At 51.2% G+C, this 22,951-nt stretch overlaps 1 protein-coding gene across 7 annotated transcripts in view; it reads left to right on the forward strand.

Moving 5' to 3' along the window:
* The window catches only part of PAX7 (paired box 7), a 148,994-nt gene extending 144,193 nt beyond the window's left edge, over positions 1–4,801 (forward strand). For all 7 annotated transcript variants that reach the window (XM_064730688.1, XM_064730692.1, XM_064730689.1 and 4 more), the window contains one exon: positions 2,970–4,801. In XM_064730688.1, the coding sequence (XP_064586758.1) occupies positions 2,970–3,085 (116 nt within the window). In that variant the 3' untranslated portion in view covers positions 3,086–4,801. The remainder of the gene's footprint in view (positions 1–2,969) is intronic.
* Positions 4,802–22,951: the final 18,150 nt, after the last annotated feature.

A 22,951-nucleotide genomic window follows, 5' to 3' on the forward strand; every position in this document is an offset into this window, starting at 1 on the left:
TATCAATATGATGTTACATATAATATATATTATATACTATATATTACATTAAATTATTATAGGCTATAATATAAATATATTACTTTTATATTGCTATATATGATATATAAAATATATAAATATATAGAAATATATTATTATATATTTATATTATTATATGATATAAATATATTATTATATAGGATATAACATAATATAAATTATATCATTTATATAATTTAATTTATGTAAATGATATTATAGGAATGGGGGTTATGGGGTTGGAGCAGGCTCTGTGTGACAGGGGACAAACCCAGGATTTGGGAATCAGAGAATCCCTCTCCTCCCACTTCTCCTTATCCCCATTTTTACACAAACAAACCCAGCCTCACTTTCCCTCTCACTTAAACAAACAAACAAACACCTTCCGGAAATTTCTGGGTTTATTTTGGCTTCTGCCCCGTTAAACAAACAAACCCCACCCTTGATTTCTGGCCTGGCATCCCCTGGTGCCTTTGGGTTCCTCCCACGGGCACAGCAAGGAATGTTTGGGGTTTTTGGGAGGATGGAATTGCCATGGAATTCCCAGCCTGGCAGGGGGTTGGAGCTGGGGGAGGTCGGGCTCTGCTCGCAGGGAACGGGACTGGACAAAAGCCTCAAACAGCACCGAGGGAGGCTCAGGTTGGATTTTGGGGGAGATTCCTGCATGGAAAGGGTCTCAGGGCTGCCAGGGGAGATGCCAGTCCTGGGATTGTCCCCAAAATTGGATCCAGTGCTCGGAGGCAGCGTTTGGGACGGGCAGTGCTGGGCTGAGGTCTGGACTCGGTGATCTCAGGGAGTTTTTCCAGACTCCCTGACCATTCCAGGATTTTGGGGGCTCCACCTGCTCCCCCCTCTTTCCCCCAGGGCCACCCAGGGGACAGGGCCACACCTCACACCGGAGCGGTGGAACCCCTGAAATACCCGGGAAAGTTCTGGATGGGAGCTGCGGTACGGAGCCCGTGGCAGGCAGAGGGGTGCACCCAGCACTCCCGGGCTGCTGCTGCTCCCGGGGGGTTATCCCGGGATTGCTCCCGTTCCCTGTGAGTTATCCCGGGGTCGTCCCCGTGGGTTATCCTGGGATAACCCGCTCCCGGCGGGTTATCCCGGGTTCACTCCCTGTGGGTTATCCCGGGATCGCTCCTGCTGGGTTATCTCCGGATCTCTCCGGTGGATTATTCCGGGTCTCTCCAGCTGGGTTATCCCGTATCCTTCCTGCTCCCTGTGGTTTATCCGGGGATCGCTCCCAATGGGTTATCCCAGGTCTCTCCCGCTCCTGGTGGGTTATCCCGGATCCCTCCTGGTGGGTCATCCCGGGATCCCTCCTGCTCCCGGTGGGTTATCTCGGGTCCCTCCCACTCCCCGTGGGTTATCCGGGATTCCTCCCGCTGCCGGTGGATTATCCCGGAATCGCTCCCGGTGGGTTACCCCAGGATCTCTCCCACTCCTGGTGGGTGATCCCGGGATCGGCCCCGCTGGGTTATCCCGAGATCCCTCCAGCTCCTAGTGGATTATCCCGGGTCTCTCCCGCTCCCCGTGGGTTATCACGGGATCCCTCCTGCTCCGGCTGGGTTATCCCGGGTCTCTCCTACTCCCAGTGTGTTATCCCGGGTCTCTCCCACTCCTGGAGGTTTATCCCGAGATTGCTTCCCCTGGGTTATCCCAGATCCCTCCCACTCCCTGTGGGTTATCCCGGGATCGCGCCCGGTGGGTTATCCCGGGTCTCTCCCGCTCCCACTGGGTTATCCCAGGTCTGTCCCGCTCCAGACCCGTTCCATCCCGCCCTGCAAGGATCGGGGCCGGCGGATCCGCCGCTCCCAGCGGCCGGGGCCGTGTTAATGATGCCGGTGATGGAACGCGGGAGCATGAAGGGAATTCTAATGGATCTGCCAAGTCTAATCAGGATTGGTGCGTGGAAGGGGCTCCTCTGGGGCCCGCCGCTGACAGGACGGTGATGGCTCAGATTTGTTTACTCATTGGCAGCGATCGGGCAGCTCCTGCCAGCTCCTGATTAATCTAATTGGGGCCATTAGAGGCGCGGGGCGGGGGGGGGGACTGTGACTGAAGGCCGGCTAATGAGCGGTGTCACCGTCCTGTGCCAGCCCTGTCCCCTCACCCCGGGGTCCTGCCGTCCCCCCGGGGCTGGGGCTGCTCTCCCTTCCCGGATGGGAGCGAGGGAAGAGTTTTCGGTGGGGTGGAGGAAGGCAGGCAGGGCCCGCAGCAGCGGGGGAGGCAGGTGCGAGCCCAGGGCTGGGCAGGCTCCAGCGAAACCTCTGGAATCACATCCAGCAGCATCACCGGGAGTGATGAAACTCCCTCAGAACCCCCCTTTCCCATGCGGAATTTCAGCTCCTTTCAGGTGTTCATGGGGAGAGTTGAGGGTCTCCCTTCCCCTCGGCTGTGCTGAGCCCCACGGCAGCTCCTGGCAGTTCTAGCTTGGCTCTGAACCCTTCCTGAGAGAGCAGGAGGTCCCTGGTGTGTGTGACAGTCCCAGCCCAGCTCTGAGCCCTTCCCAGGAAAACAGGAGGTCCCTGGTGTGTGTGATAGCCCCATCCTGGCTCTGAACCCCTTCCTGGGAGAGCAGGAGGTCCCTGCTCTGTGTGACAGTCCCAGCCCTGCTCTGAGACCCTTCCCAAAAGACCAGGAAGTCCCTGCTGTGTGTGACAGCTCTGGGCTCTCCCTGCTGCCCTGCAGGACCTGTCCTGCTCCTGGCAGTTCCATCCTCACTCTGAAACCCTTCCCAAAAGATCAGGAGGTCCCTGGTGTGTGTGACAGCTCTGGGCTGTCCCTGCTGCCCTGCAGGACCTGTCCTCCTCCTGTCAGCCCCATCCTGGGTCTGACCCCCTTCCCAGGAGATCAGGAGGCCCCTGGTGCTGCCCTGCAGGGCTGAAATCCTTCTCCCTGCGTGTCCCCCGTGTCCTCACTGTCCTCACTGTCCCTTTCCCCCGCAGCCGCCGTGGATTACCTGGCCAAGAACGTCAGCCTGTCCACGCAGCGCCGCATGAAGCTGGGCGAGCACTCGGCCGTGCTGGGGCTGCTGCCGGTGGAGACGGGCCAGGCCTACTGAGAGCCCACGCCAGGGAGCCCTGGAGAGCCAAGGCCAGGCACCTCTGGGGACCCCAGGGACCCTCCCTGCCCCGTTCCACCCCAGCTGCCGAGGAGATGGGAAAGGGGGGAGCTCTCCCAGGATCCAGCTCCTCCAGAACATTCCAGAGGCAGGTCCAGCCTCTGGGCCTGACTCCTCCTGTGGCCAGAGACCACGGGCTGGGTGCATTCATCAACCTCAATCCAGCCCTCCCTCCAAAGCCCCTGGCCACGACATTCCCACACTCCAGGACTTGCCATTACTTCCCTAGGTAGCTGGCATAGTCAAAGCCAAATTGAGCGCTTTGGGGTTTTTTTTCTTTGTAAAGGAAAAAGAAAAAGTTTCATTTTGTTTCCTTTTCTTTCCGTTGCTGTAAATTTGGTGAATGTTGTATAGGAAGGAATAACCCAGCTGAGCATTAAGGGTGATGTAAATCGGGACCACAGAAGACCTATGGACCAAAAAATAAGGACTTGTTTAAAAAACAAACAAACAAACAAACTGCAAAGACAAATGAAAGCAGAAAAACATTTATTCAATGGACAGCAAATTTCCCCAGCCCAGCCTACCTTCCCTTCTCACCGGTGGCTCCCCAGATCACTGCTAAGCAGGGCTGGGGAGGAATTCCAGCCAGCCTGGGACCTTTGGAAAACGTGAATGGCTGCAGGAGGAGTGGAGAGGACAGGCACAGGTGACACTCACTGCTCCTCTGAGGGACAATCCAGAGCCGAGTGTCACCACCAGGACATGGCAGCAGAACAGCAGCAGCGGGGACAGCGCTGGCCTGGCACGAGGAGGGGCTGCCAACACCCCCCGGGGACACGGGGCAGGGCTCCTGGTGGCCCTGCTGTCCCTGAGCTGGCCACGGGAGCAAGGACAAGAAGGCAGGGCCGGGAATGTGCTGAGCAGAGCCGGGTTCTGCCACGGGAGTGGCCTGGAAGGGAACAGAGCTGGGCCTGGAGGTGCTGCCCTGCCCAGGATGTGGAGCCAGGACAGAGGAGCTGAGGGGTTTCTGCAGCAGCCAGGATGGGAAGGGGCTCCCTGCTGCCCCTCTCCACACTGCAGGGATGGGATTTGTCTCCCTGAGGCATTTCCTGTTCTCACTGACGGGACAAAGCTTTGCTCCATCCATCATCCATCCATCATCCATCCATCCATCATCCATCCATCCATCCATCCATCCATCCATCCATCCAGCCCAGTCCCACAGTCCCTTCCTCTTCTGCTGGAGTCTCTCTCTCTCTCTCTCCTCCCACCTCTAAGCCAGATCCTGTTCCTTGGATTTCTCCCCCCACTTTTCCCCTCTCTTGCCTTTGTGTCCCCTCCTGTCCCCACTCGGACAAGCCCAGCCAGCCCCCCCAGGTCACTGCTGAGGCACCGCCCTCCCGTGGGTGACACATTTCCCTTTTGGCTGGGGTGATGCCCCTTGGTGATCCCTGAGCATTCCCAGTGGGACAGAGGCCACCCCTCACCTCCCCATGTGGGGTCAGGAGGTTTGGCCTGGAGATGGTCAGGAATCCTGGCCTGGGATGAGGCAGGAGCTGAGATGTGAGAGGCGTGCTGGCCATGGGCAGAGTTGTGTCCCCCACGGGCAGAGTTTTGTCCCTCACAAGCAGAGTTTGGTGTCCCCTATGGGCAGATTTTGATGAACCCCATGAGAAGTGTTTGGTGTCCCTCACAAGCAGAGTTGTGTCCCCATGGGCAGAGTTTGGTGTCCTGTATGGACAGAGTTTTGTCCCCCACAGACAAAGTTTGGTGTCCCCCACAAGCCGAGTTTGTGTCCCTCACAGGCAGAGTTGTATGCTCCACAAGCAGAGTTTCGTCTCCCCACAGACAGAGTTTGGTGTCCCCTATGGGCAGGCTTCAGTGTCCCCCACAAGCAGAGCTGTGTCCCTCATGGTCAGAGTTTGGTGTCCCTTACAAGCAGAGTTGTGTCCCCCACGGGCAGAGTTTGGTGTCCCCCACAGACAGAGTTTAATATCCCCTATGGGCAGAGTTTGGTGTCCCCTATGGGCAGAGCTGTGTCCCCACAGGCAGAGTTTCGTGTCCCCCACAAGCAAACTTTGGTGTCCCTCACACTTTGGTGTCCCCTACAGGCAGAATTTGCATCCCCCATAGGCAGAGTTCAGTGTCCCCCACAGAGTTTGGTGTCCCTCACAGACAGAGCTGTGTCCCCCACAAGCAGAGCAGTGTCCCCCACAGACACAGTTCAGTGTCCCCCATGGACTGTCAGGGTTTGTGATGCCCTGAGCCCCTCAGATCTCTGCTTTCACGCAATTTTCTGCCTTTGTGCACTGAGGGACCCCGTGGCCACTCCAGGTTGCTGAAGGAGGTTCCCTGGTTCTCCCCTCTCCCACCCATCCCGAAGCAGCTGGAATGTTCTGGCAGCTGGAACATCTCCCTGGGCTCTTCCCCTGCCTGGCCCCCTCCCCATTCACCACGAGCCACCAGGCCACTGTCCCACTGTCCCTGCAGCCACCTGGACCAGCTCACCTGTCCTGGATTCCAGTGTCCCACCAGAGCCCACATGGCTCCCACCTCTGGCAGAGCTGGCTCCACATTCCCAGAGGGATTTCCCTGCACCTCTCCCATGCAGGAGCTGCACCAACCCAGAGGCTCGGTGCTCCAGAAATCCTCGTGTCACACGTGGAGCCCAAACATTCCCTGGATCACAGAGTTTGGGAGCAATTCCATTCCCACCTCCTCTCCTGGGGCAGCCAGTGATGCCGAAGGGACAAGGAGGGGACACAATTCCCAGAGGGGACAGAGTAACCCTGGACTCTTCAGGTGACCCCGAGGCCTCTCCCTGCTCCACTCCAGAGATCTCGGGGAGCAGCGAAGCCTCTGCTGTTCATGGTGTTTGCACTTCAGAGCTCTGGAGGAAAGGAAAACCCTGTGGAATTCCAGGCCTGGCTGAAATGTCATTCCCAGCAGGAGCCCCAAAGGGATTGGGGCATCTCCAGGCAGCGGTGGAAGCACCTGCTGGAATTTCTCTCGGCACCACTCACAGCAAGTGCTAAAATTGGAGATTTCCTGATATTCAACAACATTTCTGACCATCCCCAGCTGGGAGCACCTTCCCACCTGTGCCCTCCTTTTTGCCACTGGAATTCCATCCTGTACCACTCCCTCCTCCTAACTGGTGGAATTCCATCCCATGCTGATCCCAATTCCATCCCACGCCAATCCCTCCTCTTTGCCACTGGAATTCCGTGCCGTGCCACTGGAATTCCATCCTGTGCCAATCCCAATTCCACCCTGTGCCAATCCCTCCTCTGTGCCACCGGAATTCCATCCTGTGCCGATCCCTCTTCCTCCTCACTGCTGGAATTCCATCCCATGCTGATCCAAATTCCATCCCGTGCCAATCCCAATTCCATCCCCTGCCAACCCCTCCTCCTCACCACTGGAATTTCATCCCATGCCGATCCCAATTCCATCCCGTGCAACCCCATGCACAATTCCATCCCTGCCAATCCTCCTCTTCTGCTGGTTCCATCTGCACAATTCCATCCCATGACCATCCCTCCTCTTTGCTGCTGGAATTCCATCCTATGCCAATCCCAATTCCATCCTGTGCCGATCCCTCCTCCTAACCGCTGGAATTCCATCCCATGTCCATCCCACCTCTTTGCCACTGGAATTCCATCCCATGCCAACACCAATTCCATCCCATGCCCATCCCTCCTCCTCAGTGCTGGAATTCCCTCCTGTGCCAATCCCAATTCCATCCCATGCCGATCCCTCATCCTTGCTGCTGGAATTCCATCCCGTGCCAATCCCTCCTCCTCCGTGCCGCTGGAATTCCCTTCCCAGCGCCCTCCTCGCTGCCTGCCCAGCCACAAGGAAAGGCTCCACCATTCCAAGGAATCCTTCTCTGCTGCTCCTGCTCCTCCCTCCTCTGTCACCTCCCCCATGGACAGCCGGGCCTGGCCACCTCACCCGAGGGCAGGACCTCCAAAAAAACCCCGAAATTCGAAAGAGGGAGCGCTGCAGAAACCTCCCTGCCAATCCCCTTCCCCAGAACGTCCGTGGGCAGCTGGGCACTGCTGTAAATAGAATTCCTAGAGGAACAAAATAGCTCTTCTCTGACCTTCCCCTCGTGGTCGCACTTTGTACATTTAGTTGGGAAATTTGGTCATGTGCTGTATGTTTATAGGAAGTTGACTCTTTTTTTTTTTATATACTAAGAAAAAAAAAAATCCACAGTGAGTGCCGTGATAGCTAAAAAAGAAAAAAAAAAGGAAAAAAAAAGAAAAATGTAAAAAAAAATTAAAAACAAGAAAAAAAGGGGATGGGGGGATGAACTGTAGAAATTTGCCTATTGTGTGTTTTCAAAAGACATTCCAGAATCTTCGGGGTGGGATGGGGTTGATTTCGGGCTTGGGATTTTTTTTTTTTTTTTTTTGCTTTTTGTTTTGTTTCGTTTCTTCCTTTTGTTCATGTATGAAAGTCAAAAGTAACTTTTGGTTTTGTTCTGTTGGTTCAGTTTTGTTTCATGGATTGCCAACCTCAGCTCTGCTGACGAGAGACAAACTCGGGGGGTGGGAGTGACGGGGAGGGGACACGGCGGGGGAGGGCCTGGAGCTGGGACAGGACAGAGCGTGAACAGTGGGACAGCAGGAACCTGGCTGGGGCCACCTGGGGCCACCAACGGGGACTGAGACTGGAGAGCTGGACAGAGATGAACAGCAGGAACCTGGCTGTAGTTACCCGGGGTCACCAAGAAGGACCAAACCTGGAGAATTGGACAGCAGGAACCTGGCTGTGGCCACCTGCAGCCACCTGGGGCCACCAATGGGGACCAAACTCGGAGAGCTGGACAGAGATGGACAGCAGAAACCTGGCTGTAGTTACCTGGGGCCACCAACGGGGACAAAACCTGGAGAGCTGGACAACAGGAACCTGGCTGGGGCCACCTGCAGCCACCTGGGGCCACCAATGGGGACCAAGCTCAGAGAGCTGGACAGCAGGAACCTGGCTGTAGTTACCTGGGGCCACCAAGAAGGACCAAGCCTGGAGAACTGGACAGCAGGAGCCTGGCTGTGGCCACCTGCAGCCACCTGAGGCCACCAATGGGGACCAAGCTCAGAGAGCTGGACAGAGCTGGACAGCAGAAACCTGGCTGTGGCCACCTGGGGCCACCAACAAGGACCAAGCCTGGAGAGCTCGACAACAGAAACCTCACTGTGGCCACCTGCAGCCACCTGAGGCCACCAACATGGACCAAGCTCAGAGAGCTGGACATCAGGAACCTGGCTGTAGTTACCCGGGGCCACCAACGGGGACCAAACCTGGAGAGCTGGACAGAGATGGACAGCAGGAACCTGGCTGTGGCCACCTGGGGCCACCCAGCAGCGACCAAGCAGATCCTCAGCTGCTGCTGACTCTGGGGGACCAAAAATCACCCAAAAACCAGAGCAACAGTGACCAAGGGACATGGCCAGAGATGGATGCATCAGAGACGGACATGGCCAGAGATTGAGACATTCCAGAGATGGACACACTCCAGAGATGGACATGGCCAGTTGTGGACACGTCAGAAATGGACGTGGCTAGAGATAGACATGTTCCAGAGATGGACATATTCCAGAGATGGACATGGCCAGAGATTGAGACATTCCAGAGATGGACACACTCCAGAGACGAACACACTCCAGAGATTAACACATCAGAGATGGACACATGAAGGATGGACACAGCAGAGATGGACACAGCAGAGATGGACACATTCCAGACATGGACACATTCCAGACATGGACACATCAGAGATAGACATGGCCAGAGATTGAGACATTCCAGAGATGGACACACTCCAGAGATGGACACAGCAGAGATGGACACAGCAGAGATGGACACATCCAGGGATGCTCTCCCAGCTCCACGGCTCTCCCAGGCCTGCTGGTGACCCCTGTCCACCCTGGGGCACAGCAGTGACCCCGAGGGTCTCCTTTGGCCCCACCAGCCCCATCCCACCCCAGCACGGCCGGACTGGGCCTGGCCAGCACAGCAGATCGGCTCCTTTGGCTCTTTGGCTCCTTTGTGTATTTAACGCTTCTAACCCACCCTCCCCAGTGCCCGTGGGTCCCCCCAGGCTGTGGGGTGTCCCCTGTCCCCATCCCTGCGGGATCCTCGCTTCGGTGTTCGCCTCATCCCACCCGCTCCGGGCCGAGTGTGTAAATACGGAACCGCACCATAATTTATTCAGCTATATGGAGTAGATTTAGTAGGAAGAGAAACTGGTTTTGCTTTAACTACCTGCTGCCTGTAGGTGTCTTTCTGTAACTCAGGCATAACTGTTATACATTAAAAAAAAAGGAAAAAAAAGGAAAAAAAAATATTGAGTCCAAGTGGCTTTGGGTTGTTTGCATGGCAGAGAGAGGTGGGAGAGCCTCGGGGATATCCAACACACAAAGCAGGCAAATTTCAGCTGTTTTCCCTCAAAAACCTGGCAAAACACGGCTCTGGTTGCCAGCAAGGTGGAGAAGCTGGGAAAATAAATAAAACCTTGAATTTCACCGTGGCTCTGCGTGGGGTGGGGACGATTCCCCGGCCTGCCCACAGCACTGCTGAGCCTTTCTCCATCGATTCCGAGCACTGTGGGCACCTGGCTCGGGGTAAACACCGGGGCCAACAAGCAGAAAAATATTCCCAAAGTGCAGACAGGGTGCAGGGCTGGGAACAGACCTTGGGAACAAAGCCCTGGGGTCAGGAATGAGCCCAGAGAGGTTCTGGATCCCGGGAACAGGAGCTGATCTCCAGCCAGGCCCCGCGGGTGGAGGGGACACGAGCAGTCCTGGGGGCGTTTGAGGCTGTCCCACCTTGGAGGGGTCACCCCGGGATGGGAAACACCAAGTGTGGGATGGGAAACATCAAATGTGGAATTGGAAACATCAAATGTGGGATTGGAAACATCAAATGTGGGATGGGAAACATCAACTGTTGGATTGGAAACACCAAGAGCGGAGTGGGAAACATCAAGTGTGGGATTGGAAACACCAAGTGTAGGGTGGGAAACATCAACTCTAGGATGGGAAACATCAACTGTGGGATGGAAAACACCAACTGTGGGATGGGAAAGATCAAATGTGGAATTGGAAACATCAGATGTGGGATGGGAAACACCAACTGTGGGGTGGGAAACATCAACTGTGAGATGGGAAATGCCCACTGTGGGGTGGGAAACATCAACTGCAGGATGGGAAACATCAAAGTGGAATTGGAAACACCAAGTGTGGGGTGGGGAACATCAACTGTGGGATTGGAAACATCAAATTTGGGGTGGGAATCATCAACTGTTGGATCGGAAACACCAAGTGTGGGATGGGAAACACCAGATGTGGGGTGGGAAATAACAGATGTGGGATTGGAAACACCAAATGTGGGATTGGAAACACCAAATGTGGGATTGGAAACACCAAGTGCAGGACTGGAAACACCGAATGTCCAGTGGGAAGTACCAAGTGTAGGATTGGAAACAGCAAGTGCGGGATGGGAAACACCAATTGTGGGATGGGAAATATCAAATGTGGAATTGGAAACATCAAATGTGGGATTGAAAACACCAAATGTGGGATGGGAAACACCACTTGTGGGATGGGAAACACCAAATGTGGGATTGGAAACACCAAGTGTGGGGTGGGGAACACCAGATGTGGGATTGGAAATATCAAATGTGGGACTGGAAACACCAACTGTGGGACAGGAAACACCAGTTGTGGGGTGGGAAACACCAATTGTGGGACTGGAAACATCAAATGTGGGACTGGAAACATCAAATGTGGGGTAGGCAACATCAAATGTAGGATTGGAAACACCAAATGTGGGATAGGAGACATCAACTGTGGGGTGGGAAAAACCAACTGTGGGGTGGGAAACACCAAGTGTGGGATTGGAAACACCAAATGTGGGATTGGAAACATCAAATGTGGTGTGGGGAACACCAGCTGTGGGATTGGAAACACATTCAGAGAATCACAGAATTCACAGAATCACACAGAATTCACAGAATTCCCGATTTCACAGAATCACACAGTGTTCACAGAATCCCCAGGTTGGAAGAGACCTACAAGATCATGGATTCCAACCCAGCCCAACACCTCAACTGAACCCTGGCACCCAGTGCCACATCCAGGCTTTGTTAAACACACCCAGGGATGGGGACTCCACCACCTCCCCAGGCAGAACATTCCAGAACCTTATCACTCTTTCTGGAAAAAACTTTTTCCTAATATCCACCCTGTATTTCCCTTGATGCTTGAGGCTGTGTCCTCTGGTTCTGCCAGTGCTGCTGGAGAAGCAGCCCGACCCCACCTGAGCACAGGCACCTTTGAGGAGTTGTGTCCCACCAGGACCCGCTGGATTTTTCCAGGTGGGAAAATCAGGAGCTGCTGCTGAGGGCAGCTCCGAGCCCTCTGCACCATGGGGTCACACCTGGGGTGTCAGGGAAGGGACCTCGTTTGCACAGGAACCACAAACATGGTGAGACTAAAATGGGGTGACATTTAAAACATGGTGACACTGTAAATATGGTGACACCAAAACAGGGTGACACTATAAACACGGTGACACTATAAACATGTTGACCCTATAAACACAGTGACACTAAAATAGGGTGACACTAAAAGTAGGTGACATCAAAATCAGGGTGACACCATAAACAAGGTGACACCAAACAGGGTGACATAAAAATCACGGTAGCACTGTAAACCTGGTGACACTAAAACGGGGTGACATTAAAAACACAGTGACACTATAACCACGGTGACATCAAAACAGGACGACGTTAAAAACAGGGTGACATTACAAACACGGTGACACTGTAACCATGGTGACACCAAAACGGGGTGGCATTAGGAACGCGGTGACGCCAGAACACGGTACCATTACGAACACGGCCCCGTTATTCCCGGCTCCATCCCCGTTTTCAGACCCTCTCCGCTGCCCGGTCCCGGTCCCAGCCCCATCCCGGCCCTTCCCGCCCCGCGTTCCCGGAGCCCCGGGGGAGCCAGGCGGCGTTAATCCGCTGATAAAACGCTGATAAGGCTCTGATAAGGAGCTGATAAGGTGCCTCTAAATCAGCTCCCAGCCCGGGTGACAGCTCTGCTGGGCCTGGCACAGGCGGAGGTGACAACTCGGCTCCTGCGAGACCCGAGGCCAAGGCAGGGTCTGTCCATGTGTCCTGGAGAGGCAAAATCTGGTCCTTCCCTGTATTTTTTTAAATTATTATTTTTATTAATTTAATTTTTATTTATTATTTTTATTTATTCCTTTAATTTATTATTTATTCCTTTATTATTTTTCTCTATTACTTTTATTTATTATTTTCATTTATTGTATTTATTTACTGTTTATATTTTCCCTGTTTAACTGGTTTCAAATTTTTGTTTATGTATTTTATATTTTGATTTTCTTTTGTTTTTTTTTTTATTCATTTGTTTGTTTGTTTGTTTTTATTATCTGGGAGTCACAGCTCTTCCCTCTGGCCCCCAGGACCTCTGTGTCCCCTGCAGCCTCCTCTGACCCTCCCACTGGAAGTTACCCTGGAATCCCGATATTCCCCTGGAATCCCATTATTTGCTGCCCTTGCCAGAGGGAATTCCAAGCCTGAGAGACCCCAAGCACAGGAAAATCCCCAAATACCAACAATGACATCCTGGGTCTGCAGTTCTGCAGGGCAGGAACCCCCAGAGGAGCAGCTCACACTTCCCTTTTCAACTTCACATCCAAAAAGAGTTGAATATTCCCATTGTTTTCCTGGATATTCTCACTCTTGGACTCGATGATCCTGATGGATCCCTTCCAGCCCCACATATTCCATGACTCCATGATAATCCTACAATTATAATCCTACAATTATAATCCTACAATTAATTATTTATAATCCTACAATTCCATGATTCCATAACCCTGCAATTCCATGATTCCATAATCCTACAATCCCATGATTCTGTAACCCATTAGTTCTATGATTCTATAGACCCACAATTCCATTATTCCATAATCCTATATTTCTGTGATCCCTTAATCCTGCAATTCCATTATTCCCTGATCCTACAATTCCATTATTCCATGATTTTGTGATTTTATTATCATTCAAATATTTGGTTCTCTGATTTTACATTTTCATGATCCTATAATCCAATAATTCCATTATTTCATTATTCTGTGATTCTATAATCCAACAATTCCATGATTCTCTGATCCTATGATTCCATGATCCTACAATCCTATAACTCTGTTGCTCTTTAATCCTGCACTTGCATGATTCCATCATCCTGCAATTACATGAGTCTCTGATTCTATAATCCTATAATTAGATTATTCCATAATCCTACAATTCTATGACTCTACAATCCTGCAATTCCACGATTCTGTGATTTTATAATCCTGCAAATCCTTGGTTCTCTGAGCCTACATTTCCATGATTCCCTGATTCTAGAATCCTACAATTCCATGGCTCTGTAATCCTACAGTCCCATGATTGTCTGATCCTGCAATTCCATGATTCTGTAATCCTATAATTCTGCGATTCTATAAGCTTGCAATTCCCTGATCCTACAGTTCCATTATTCCATGGTTGTATAATCTTGCAATTTCACAATTCTATAAACCTGCAATTCCATGATTCCATAATCCTACAATCCCCTGTAATCCTCTATCGCTGTGATTCTATAAACCCACAATTTCATGATTCCGTAATCCGATATTTCTGTGATTCTATAAACCTGAAAGTCTATGATTCCATGACCCTACAATTCCATGATTCCGTGGTTTATAATCCTATAATTTCATGATTCCATAATCCTACAGTTCCATGATTCTACAGTCCTGCAATTCCATGATTCCATAATTTTACAACCCCCTATAATCCTATAGTTCTGTGATTCTATAAACCCACAATTCCATGATTCCCTGATCCTACAATTCCATGATTCCATAACCCTGCAATGCCATGATTCCATAATCCTACAATTCCCTGATTCTATAATCCTATAGTTCTATAATTCCATAAACCCACAGTTTCATGATGCTATAATCCTGTATTTCTGTGATTCTATAACCCTGCAAATCCATGATTCCATAATCCTACAATTCCACGGTTCTATAACTCCGCAATTCCCTGAATTGTGGGAATTGTGTGTTTATAGAATCACAGAACTATAGGATTACAAAATCATGGAATTGTAGGATTATGGAATCATGAAAATGTAGGGTTATAAACCATGGAATATGCTGGGCTGGAAGGGGTCCATTCCCATTCCCCTCCCCGTCCCCATTCCCATTCCCATCCCATCCCATTCCCATCCCATCCCATCCCATCCCATCCCATCCCATCCCATTCCCATTCCCATTCCCATTCCCATTCCCATTCCCCATTCCCATTCCCATTCCCATTCCCATCCCATCCCATCCCATCCCATTCCCATTCCCATTCCCATTCCCATCCCATCCCATCTCATCCCATCCCATCCCCATCCCATTCCCATTCCCATTCCCATTCCCATTCCCATTCCCATTCCCATTCCCATTCCCATTCCCATTCCCATTCCCATTCCCATTCCCATTCCCATTCCCATTCCCATTCCCATTCCCATTCCCATTCCCATTCCCATCCCATTCCCATTCCCATTCCCATTCCCATTCCCATTCCCATTCCCATTCCCATTCCATTCCATTCCCATTCCCGTTCCCATTCCCATTCCATCCATTCCCATCCTCCCATTCCCATTCCCATTCCCATTCCCATTCCCATTCCCATTCCCATTCCCATCCCCATTCCCATTCCCATTCCCATCCCATCCCCATTCCCATTCCAGTGGGAATCCCAACCCCTGGGAAAAGCCCTTTCCCTCTGGCTCAGGCACCGGAGCTGAATTAATCCCAAAGTTTTGTGGGGATCAGGAACAGCCATTTGGGAATGCCTGGAGCCCCTTTTTGGGATCACAATTCCTTGGGGATGGAGGAGGAGCAAAAACCTATTTTGGGTGGTTTTTAGCTGTTTTATGTAGGTATTTTCTTAGGGCTTTTATTCAGGGATTTTATTCAGGTATTATTTTAGGTATTTTAGGGTACTTATTAGGTACTTCTTTCTGGGTACTTATTTAGATATGCTATTTAGGTATTTTATTTAGGTATTAGGTATTTTATTTAGGTATTATTTTAGGGGTTTTCAAGGGTTTTTTCAGTACTTATTTAAGTGTTATTTTAGGTTTGTTGTTTAGTTATTTTATTTTGGTATTTTATTTAGGTATAATTTTAGATGTGTTACTTAGGTATTTTAGCTAGGTATGTTATTAAGATATTTAATTTAGGTATTATTGTGGGTATTATTTTAGGTATTTTCTCAATATTATTGTGGGTAAATATTTTGGGTCAATAACCCCAAACCCAGCCACTCCCAGCTCCCAAACCTCTGGTTCTGAGTGGAGCCACATTCCAGCAAATCCCACTGGGAACGCGCCCAAGCCAGGCCAGATCCGGTTCCCAATCCCTGATCCTGGGGATGTTTATGGCAGCCCACAGTCACTCCCAGCTCCTGCCCATATCCAGCCCCCTGTACCTGGTCCCACTGATCCCACTGATCCCACTGATCCCGCTGATCCCACTGATCCCACTGATCCCACTGATCCCACTGATCCCGCTGATCCCACTGATCCCACTGAGCCCACTGATCCCACTGATCCCACTGATCCCACTGATCCCGCTGATCCCACTGATCCCACTGATCCCACTGATCCTGCTGATCCCACTGATCCCACTGAGCCCACTGATCCCACTGATCCCACTGATCCCGCTGATCCCGCTGATCCCACTGATCCCACTGATCCCACTGAGCCCACTGATCCCACTGATCCCACTGATCCCGCTGATCCCGCTGATCCCACTGATCCCGCTGATCCCACTGATCCCGCTGATCCCACTGATCCCGCTGATCCCACTGATCCCACTGATCCTGCTGATCCCACTGATCCCACTGAGCCCACTGATCCCGCTGATCCGCTGATCCCACTGAGCCCTACATGATCCCACTGATCCCACTGATGCCCACTGATCCCGCTGATCCCACTGATCCCACTGATCCCACTGATCCCACTGATCCCACTGATCCCACTGATCCCACTGAGCCCACTGATCCCACTGATCCCACTGATCCCGCTGATCCCACTGAGCCCACTGATCCCACTGATCCCGCTGATCCCACTGATCCCACTGATCCCGCTGATCCCACTGATCCCACTGAGCCCACTGATCCCACTGATCCCACTGAGCCCACTGATCCCCCTGATCCCACTGAGCCCACAGCTCAGGGTCATTCCCAGCTCCTGCCCATATCCAGCTCCCTGTACCTGGTCCCACTGATCCCACTGATCCCACTGATCCCACTGATCCCACTGATCCCGCTGATCCCGCTGATCCCACTGATCCCACTGATCCCACTGATCCCACTGATCCCACTGATCCCGCTGATCCCACTGATCCCACTGATCCCGCTGATCCCATAGCCCAGGGCCAGTCCCAGCTCCTGCCCATACCCAGCTCCCTGTTCCTGATCCCACGTTGTTTTCCCGCCCCATATCCAGGTCCCCCATCCCAGGGATGTTTCCCTGCCCTATATCCAGCTCCCTGTTCCTGATTCCACAGCCCAGGGTCATTCCCAGCTCCCACCCCATTTCCAGCTCCCTATTCCTGATCCCAGGGGTGTTTCCCTGCCCCATATCCAGGTCCCCAATCCCAGGGATGCTTTCCTGTCCCATATCCAAGTCCCCAATCCCAGGGATGTTTCCCTGCCCCATATCCAGGTTGCTGATTCCATATTCCCCGTGGTTGATCTTGGGGATGTTTCCCTGCCCCACATCCAGGTCCCCAATCCCAGGGATGATTCCCTGCCTCATATCCAGATCTTGCCCCATATCCCATGGCTGAACCCAGCCATGTTTTCCCTGCCCCATATCCAGGTCCCCAATCCCATGGATGTTTCCCTGCCCCATATCCAGGTTCCTGTTCCCAGCGATGCTTCCCTGCCCCATATCCAGGTCCCCAATCCCAGGGATGTTTCCCTGCCCCATATCCAGGTCCCCAATCCCAGGGATGTTTCCCTGCCCCATATCCCCATTGCTGATCCCAGGAATGTTTCCTTGCTCCACATCCAGGTCCCTATTCCTGATCCCAGGGATGTTTTCCTGCCCCATATCCAGGTCCCCAATCCCAGGGATGTTTCCCTGCCCCACATCCAGGTTCCTGTTCCCAGGGAGGTTTCTCTGCCCCGTATCCCCCATTGTTGATCCCAGGGATGTTTCCCTGTCCCACATTCCAGGTCCTGCCTCATATCCCTTGACGGGATGTTTCCTGCCCACATCCAGGTTCCTGTTCCCAGGGAGGTTTCTCTGCCCCGTATCCCCCATTGTTGATCCCAGGGATGTTTCCCTGTCCCACATCCAGATCCCCCATCCCAGGGATGTTTCCCTGCCCCATATCCAGGTCCTGCCCCATATCCCTTGACAGAACCCAGGGATGTTTCCTTGCCCCACATCCAGGTCCCTATTCCTGATCCCAGGGATGTTTCCCTGCCCCATATCAGGCCGATATTTCCCTGCCCATATCCAGTCCTGCCTCATATCCTTGACAGAACCAGGGATGTTTCCTTGCCCCACATCCAGGTCCCTATTCCTGATCCCAGGGATGTTTCCCTGCCCCATATCTGCCATTGCTGATCCCAGGGATGCTTTCCTGCCCCAATCCATGTCCTGCCCCATATCCAGGTTCCTGATCTTGGGATGTTTCCCTGCCCCGGTATCTGTTCCCAGGTTCCCTGGCATCTACCCTCCCCATCCCAGGAATGTTTTCCTGCCCCATATCTGGGTCCTGCCCCATATCCAGTTCCCCAGCCCCAGGGATGTTTCCCTGCCCCACATCCATGTCCTGCCCACATTCCCATTCCTGATCCCAGGGATTCTGCTCCCCCCGTGTGGAGCTCTCGGCGTTTCCCGAGCGGTTCCAGCTCTGGGCTGATTAAACCGGGCTGTGGCCCTGCATAAAATCAGGGAGTTCCAAGCAGGGCCAGGGACACGGGAGGGAATTAAATCCCTCAGGGAGGATTTCCACGCCAGGCCCGCTCCTTTCTTTTTTAGGGATTAATTGTAATTAAGATCCCGGTCTGGGCTCGTGCTCACCTGGTGCAGAGCAGCTCGGAATTTTAACAATTTTAACAATTCCAGCGTGGGAGCTCAGCTCGGCTCATCCTGCATTCCCAGAGCATTCTCTTCCCTCATCCCCGTGCCAGCATTCCCATTTTCTGCTGCAGGCTGGGAAAATTCCTTCTGGGAGAGTTTTCCTGGAAAAGAGGTGCTAGAGGAGGGGAGGGGAGCAGGGTGAGGTGCAGCATTCCCAAATCCACATTTCTGGGGAAAAGCAGCCTGAGAGCAGCAGGGTAAAGTGCAGCATTCCCAAATCCACATTTCTGGGAATAAACAGCCTGGGGGGAGCAGGGTGAGGTGCAGAATTCCCAAATCTCAATTTCTAGGTAAAAGCAGCCTGGGGGAGCAGGGTGAGCTGCAGAGATCCCAAATCCACATTTCTGGGAATAAACAGCCTGGGGGAGCACGGTGAGGTGCAGCATTCCTAAATCCACATTTCTCGGAATAAGCAGTCTGGGGGGAGCGGGGTAAAGTGTAACATTCCCAAATCCACATTTCTGGCAAAAAGAATCCTGGAGGAGCAGGAGTTATCCCCCCAGGTCCCCCTCAGGGGTGCAGCAGGCCCAGGTTGGGGTGTCTGTGGTTCCCCCCATCCCAATTCCCCCTCGGAATTCACCGTGAGCGGGGCAGGACCCAGGCGGGGAGGAAATCCCATTTTCCTGGGGCTGAGGGATCCCTGACACCCCAATCCCCTCCTCAGGCTCTGCTTTCCCTCAGCACCCCCTGAACATCCCCAAAAATCCACCAGGGAACAGATCCAGGGGCAGGAGAGGAAAATATCGGGAATATTCTCCTACAGGCAGGAGCTGGAAGCAAAACTCCCTTCTCCCTCACAAATCCCAAAATTTGACTTCAATCCCTCTCTCAGCTCCTTTGGGATCGAGTTCCCCGTGCTGGATCTCTCCCCTCATCCCCACCTTTCTCTCCTCTTTCTTTTCCCTCCTCTTATCCCTGTTTATATTTTCCCCTGACTGGGAAATAAATAAATAAAGATAAATAAATAAATAATTAAAATATCCAGGAATGCTGGCTGATTCCTGCACGTCCCTCACCCCGAATTCCACCCAGGACTGCCTTTTGTACAGAGCCAGGCTAATTATTATTAATGGCAGATTTGGGTTTATTTCAACCAGGAGAACAAAAAATAAAAAAAAAAATAAAAACTTTAAAAAAAATCCGAGGGGGAAGAAGGGGGAGGACGAGGATGGGAGGGGAGAGGGGGGGAAAAAAGGAAAAAAGGGAGAGAAGAAACCCAGAAGAAACTGTTCACATTTCCCGAGACATGGACAAAGCTTTTATGAATATAACTGGATTTGTAACAAGCATTGCAGCTGCATATAAGGCATTCAGACATGGAGACAATTTTACTAGATAATAGACTATCACGCAGGATACAATTTAAATTAAAAAATGCAATTTTCACCTTGAAATGAACAAATGATTACAATTTCTATACAAATTAAGGCATTCAGGCTCTCTTTCAGTAGTGGCATCAGCCCATGAAATATGACATAATTACCATGAAATACATTTTCAAATATTTTGATTTTTGTCCGCTGCTTTTAAAAAAAAAAAAAACACAGCCCGGGCTCACGCTCGCGCGTGTGTGTGTGTGAGCGTGCGTGGGGGGGAGAGCGGCTCCCATTATCCCACCTTCTGGGGAAAAACACATTAAAAAGAAAAGAAAAACTCCCCAAAGATTAAACCCCCCCTCCTCCTCCTCCTCCTCCTCTCCCTCCTCCTCTTGACTCGCGAGATAAAATTGAAAAATAAAAAAAATCAGACAGAAAGAAAAGGGACGCAAGCGAAAGGCTCTAAAGCCTCGAGATTTATCTAAATTACTACGCTTATCTGCAAAAATCACATCTGCCCGTTATCTGCCGGCTCCGCGCATCGCCCCCCGCCCCTCCCCGATTCCCATCCTTTTATTTTTTAATTATTTTTCCATTATGTTCCTCTGGCCCCGGTGCGGCTACAAGGGGGGATCAGAGGGGCGCTGACCCCGAGCCGGGCAGGGAGGGATGGAGGGGAAGGATGGGGCTGGGAAATGCGGGAGGAGATGGAATTTGGGGAGGGGGGTTTGACCCCCATGGTTATCCGGGAAAATCCACTGGGAGCAGCGGGAGGAGTGAGGCTTGGAAAGGAGGGAGAGGGGGAATTTTGGGGGGGAAAGTGTGGAAATGATTGGGGGAATTTTAGGGGGAAATACAGAAATAAAAGGGAGAATGTGGGGGAATATACAGAAATTATAGGGGGGATCTTAAGGGGAAAATATAGAAATGATTGGGGGAATTTTGGGGGAAATACAGAAATTATTGGGGGAAATTGGAGGAATATACAGAAATTATAGGGGGGATCTTCAGGGGAAAATACAGAAATGATTGGGGAGATGTTGGGGGAAATATAGAAATGATTTGGGATATTTTGGGGGTAAAACATAGAAATTACAGGGGGAATTTTGGGGGAAAATATAGAAATAATGGGGGAATTTGGGGTAATATACAGAAATTATAGGGGGAAATTTTGGGGTAAAACACAAAAATGACAGGGGGAACCTTGGGGGAAAATATAGAAATAATAGGGGGAATTTTGGGGGTAAGAGATGGAAATGACAGGGGGAATTTCAGGGGAAAATACAGAAATAAAAGGAGAAATTTGGGATAATATACAGAAATTATAGGGGGGATCTTCAGGGCAAAACACAGAAATGACTGGGGGGATGTTGGGGGAAATATAGAAATAATAGGGGGAATTTGGGGGAGAAAATACAGAAATAATTGGGGGAATTTTCGGGGGAAAATATAGAAATAATAAGGAGGAATTTGGGGGAATATACAGAAATTATAGGGGGAATTTTTGGAGGAAAATACAGAAATGAGAGGGGGAATTTTGGGGGTAAAATACAGACATAATAGGGGGAAGTTTCAGGGGAAAATATGGAAATAATAAGGGCAATTTTAAGGGGAAATATGGAAATTATTGGGGGCATTTTGGGAGTAAAACATGGAAAAGATAAGGTGACTTTTGGGGCTAAAATACAATAATTAGAGGGGCAAATTTGGAGGTAAAATACAGAAATGGCAGGGTGAATTTTTGGGGTAAAATACAGAAATTAGAAGGGGAATTTGGAGAGTAAATACAGAAATAATTGGGGGGATTTTCAGGGTAAAATACAGAAATTAGAGGGGGAATTTTTGGAGTAAAACATCATTTTTGAGAACCCTCCAGTGAGTTTTCCCCAGCCCATCCTGGTTGCACATCCCAGGATGGCTCTGGCCATTTGTCTCCCCATTTTTTTTAGGGAATCTTAAAAATAAACCTGGATCAGGAGGACAGGCAGGGTCTGGTGGTGCAAACTTGGCCTTTTCCAGCTCCTCCATAAAACACCTGGGTAGAGGGGTTTGGGTGGGATTTTGGGAAGGAATTCCCGGCTGGGCTGCAATTCCCAGAGCATGGAAATTCTCTGGAATTCCCAGAGAATCCCCTGGATGCCTGGCAGTGTCCAAGGGACACGTTGGGACAGGGCTGGTGGCCCTGCCCAAGGGTGGCACTGGATGGGCTTCCAGGCCCTTCCAAGCCAAGCCATTCCAGGATTTTTCCAGGATTTTTCCAGGATTTTTCCAGGATTTTCTGTGTTTTCCCTGGGATTCCAGACTGGGAGGATGGGGCTGGGGAGTTTATTTTTCCCTCTGGGGTGAGCCTAAGTTTAAAACCTGCCTCCATTCCAATCCATTCTCCTGGAGTGGGGCGGGATAATCCCGGATTTTGGGCCCAGCTCCAACATTCCCAGGTTTTTGGGCCAAATATGGGAAAGTTCAGGTGGGGTTTGTCCCTTTGCTCTTAGCTCCAACATTCCCAGGTTTTTGTGCTGGGTTTGGGAAAGTTCAGGTGGGGTTTGTCCCTTTGCTCTTAGCTCCAACATTCCCAGGTTTTTGTGAGCATTTTGGGAAAGCTCAGTTGGTGTTTATCCCTTTCCTCCTGGCTCCCATATTCCTGGGTTTTTGTGTGCAATTTGGGAAAGCTCAGATTGTGTTTATCCCTGTCCTCCTGGCTCCAACATTCCCAGGATTTTGTGATGGATTTTGGGAAAGCTCAGGTGAGATTTGGCCCTTTGCTCTTGGCTCAAACATTCCCAGGTTTTTGTGCTGGATTTGGGAAAGTTCAGGTGGGGTTTGGTCGATTCCTCCTGGCTCCAACATTCCCAGGTTTTTTGTGTGGATTTTGGAAAAGCTCAGATTGTGTTTATCCCTTTCCTCCTGGCTCCAACATTCCCAGGTTTTTCTGATGGATTTTGGGAAAGCTCAGGTGAGGTTTGTCCCTTTCCTTCTGGCTCCCACATTCCTGAGTTTTTGTGTGTAATTTGGGAAAGCTCAGATTGTGTTTGTCCCTTTCCTCCTGGCTCCAACATTCCCAGGTTTTTGGGCCAAATATGGGAAAGTTCAGGTGGGGTTTGGCCCTTTTCTTCTGGCTCCAACATTCCCAGGTTTTTGTGTCAGATTTTGGGGAAAGCTCAGGTGGGGTTTGTCCCTTTCCTCCTGGCTCCAACATTCCCAGGATTTTGTGCTGGATTTAGGAAAGCTCAGATGGGATTTGTCCCTTTCCTCCTGGCTCCAACATTCCCAGGTTTTTCTGATGGATTTAGGAAAGCTCA

The sequence above is a fragment of the Zonotrichia leucophrys genome, chromosome 21 (genome assembly GCF_028769735.1).
Source record: "Zonotrichia leucophrys gambelii isolate GWCS_2022_RI chromosome 21, RI_Zleu_2.0, whole genome shotgun sequence".
Classification (NCBI taxonomy): Eukaryota; Metazoa; Chordata; class Aves; order Passeriformes; family Passerellidae; genus Zonotrichia; species Zonotrichia leucophrys.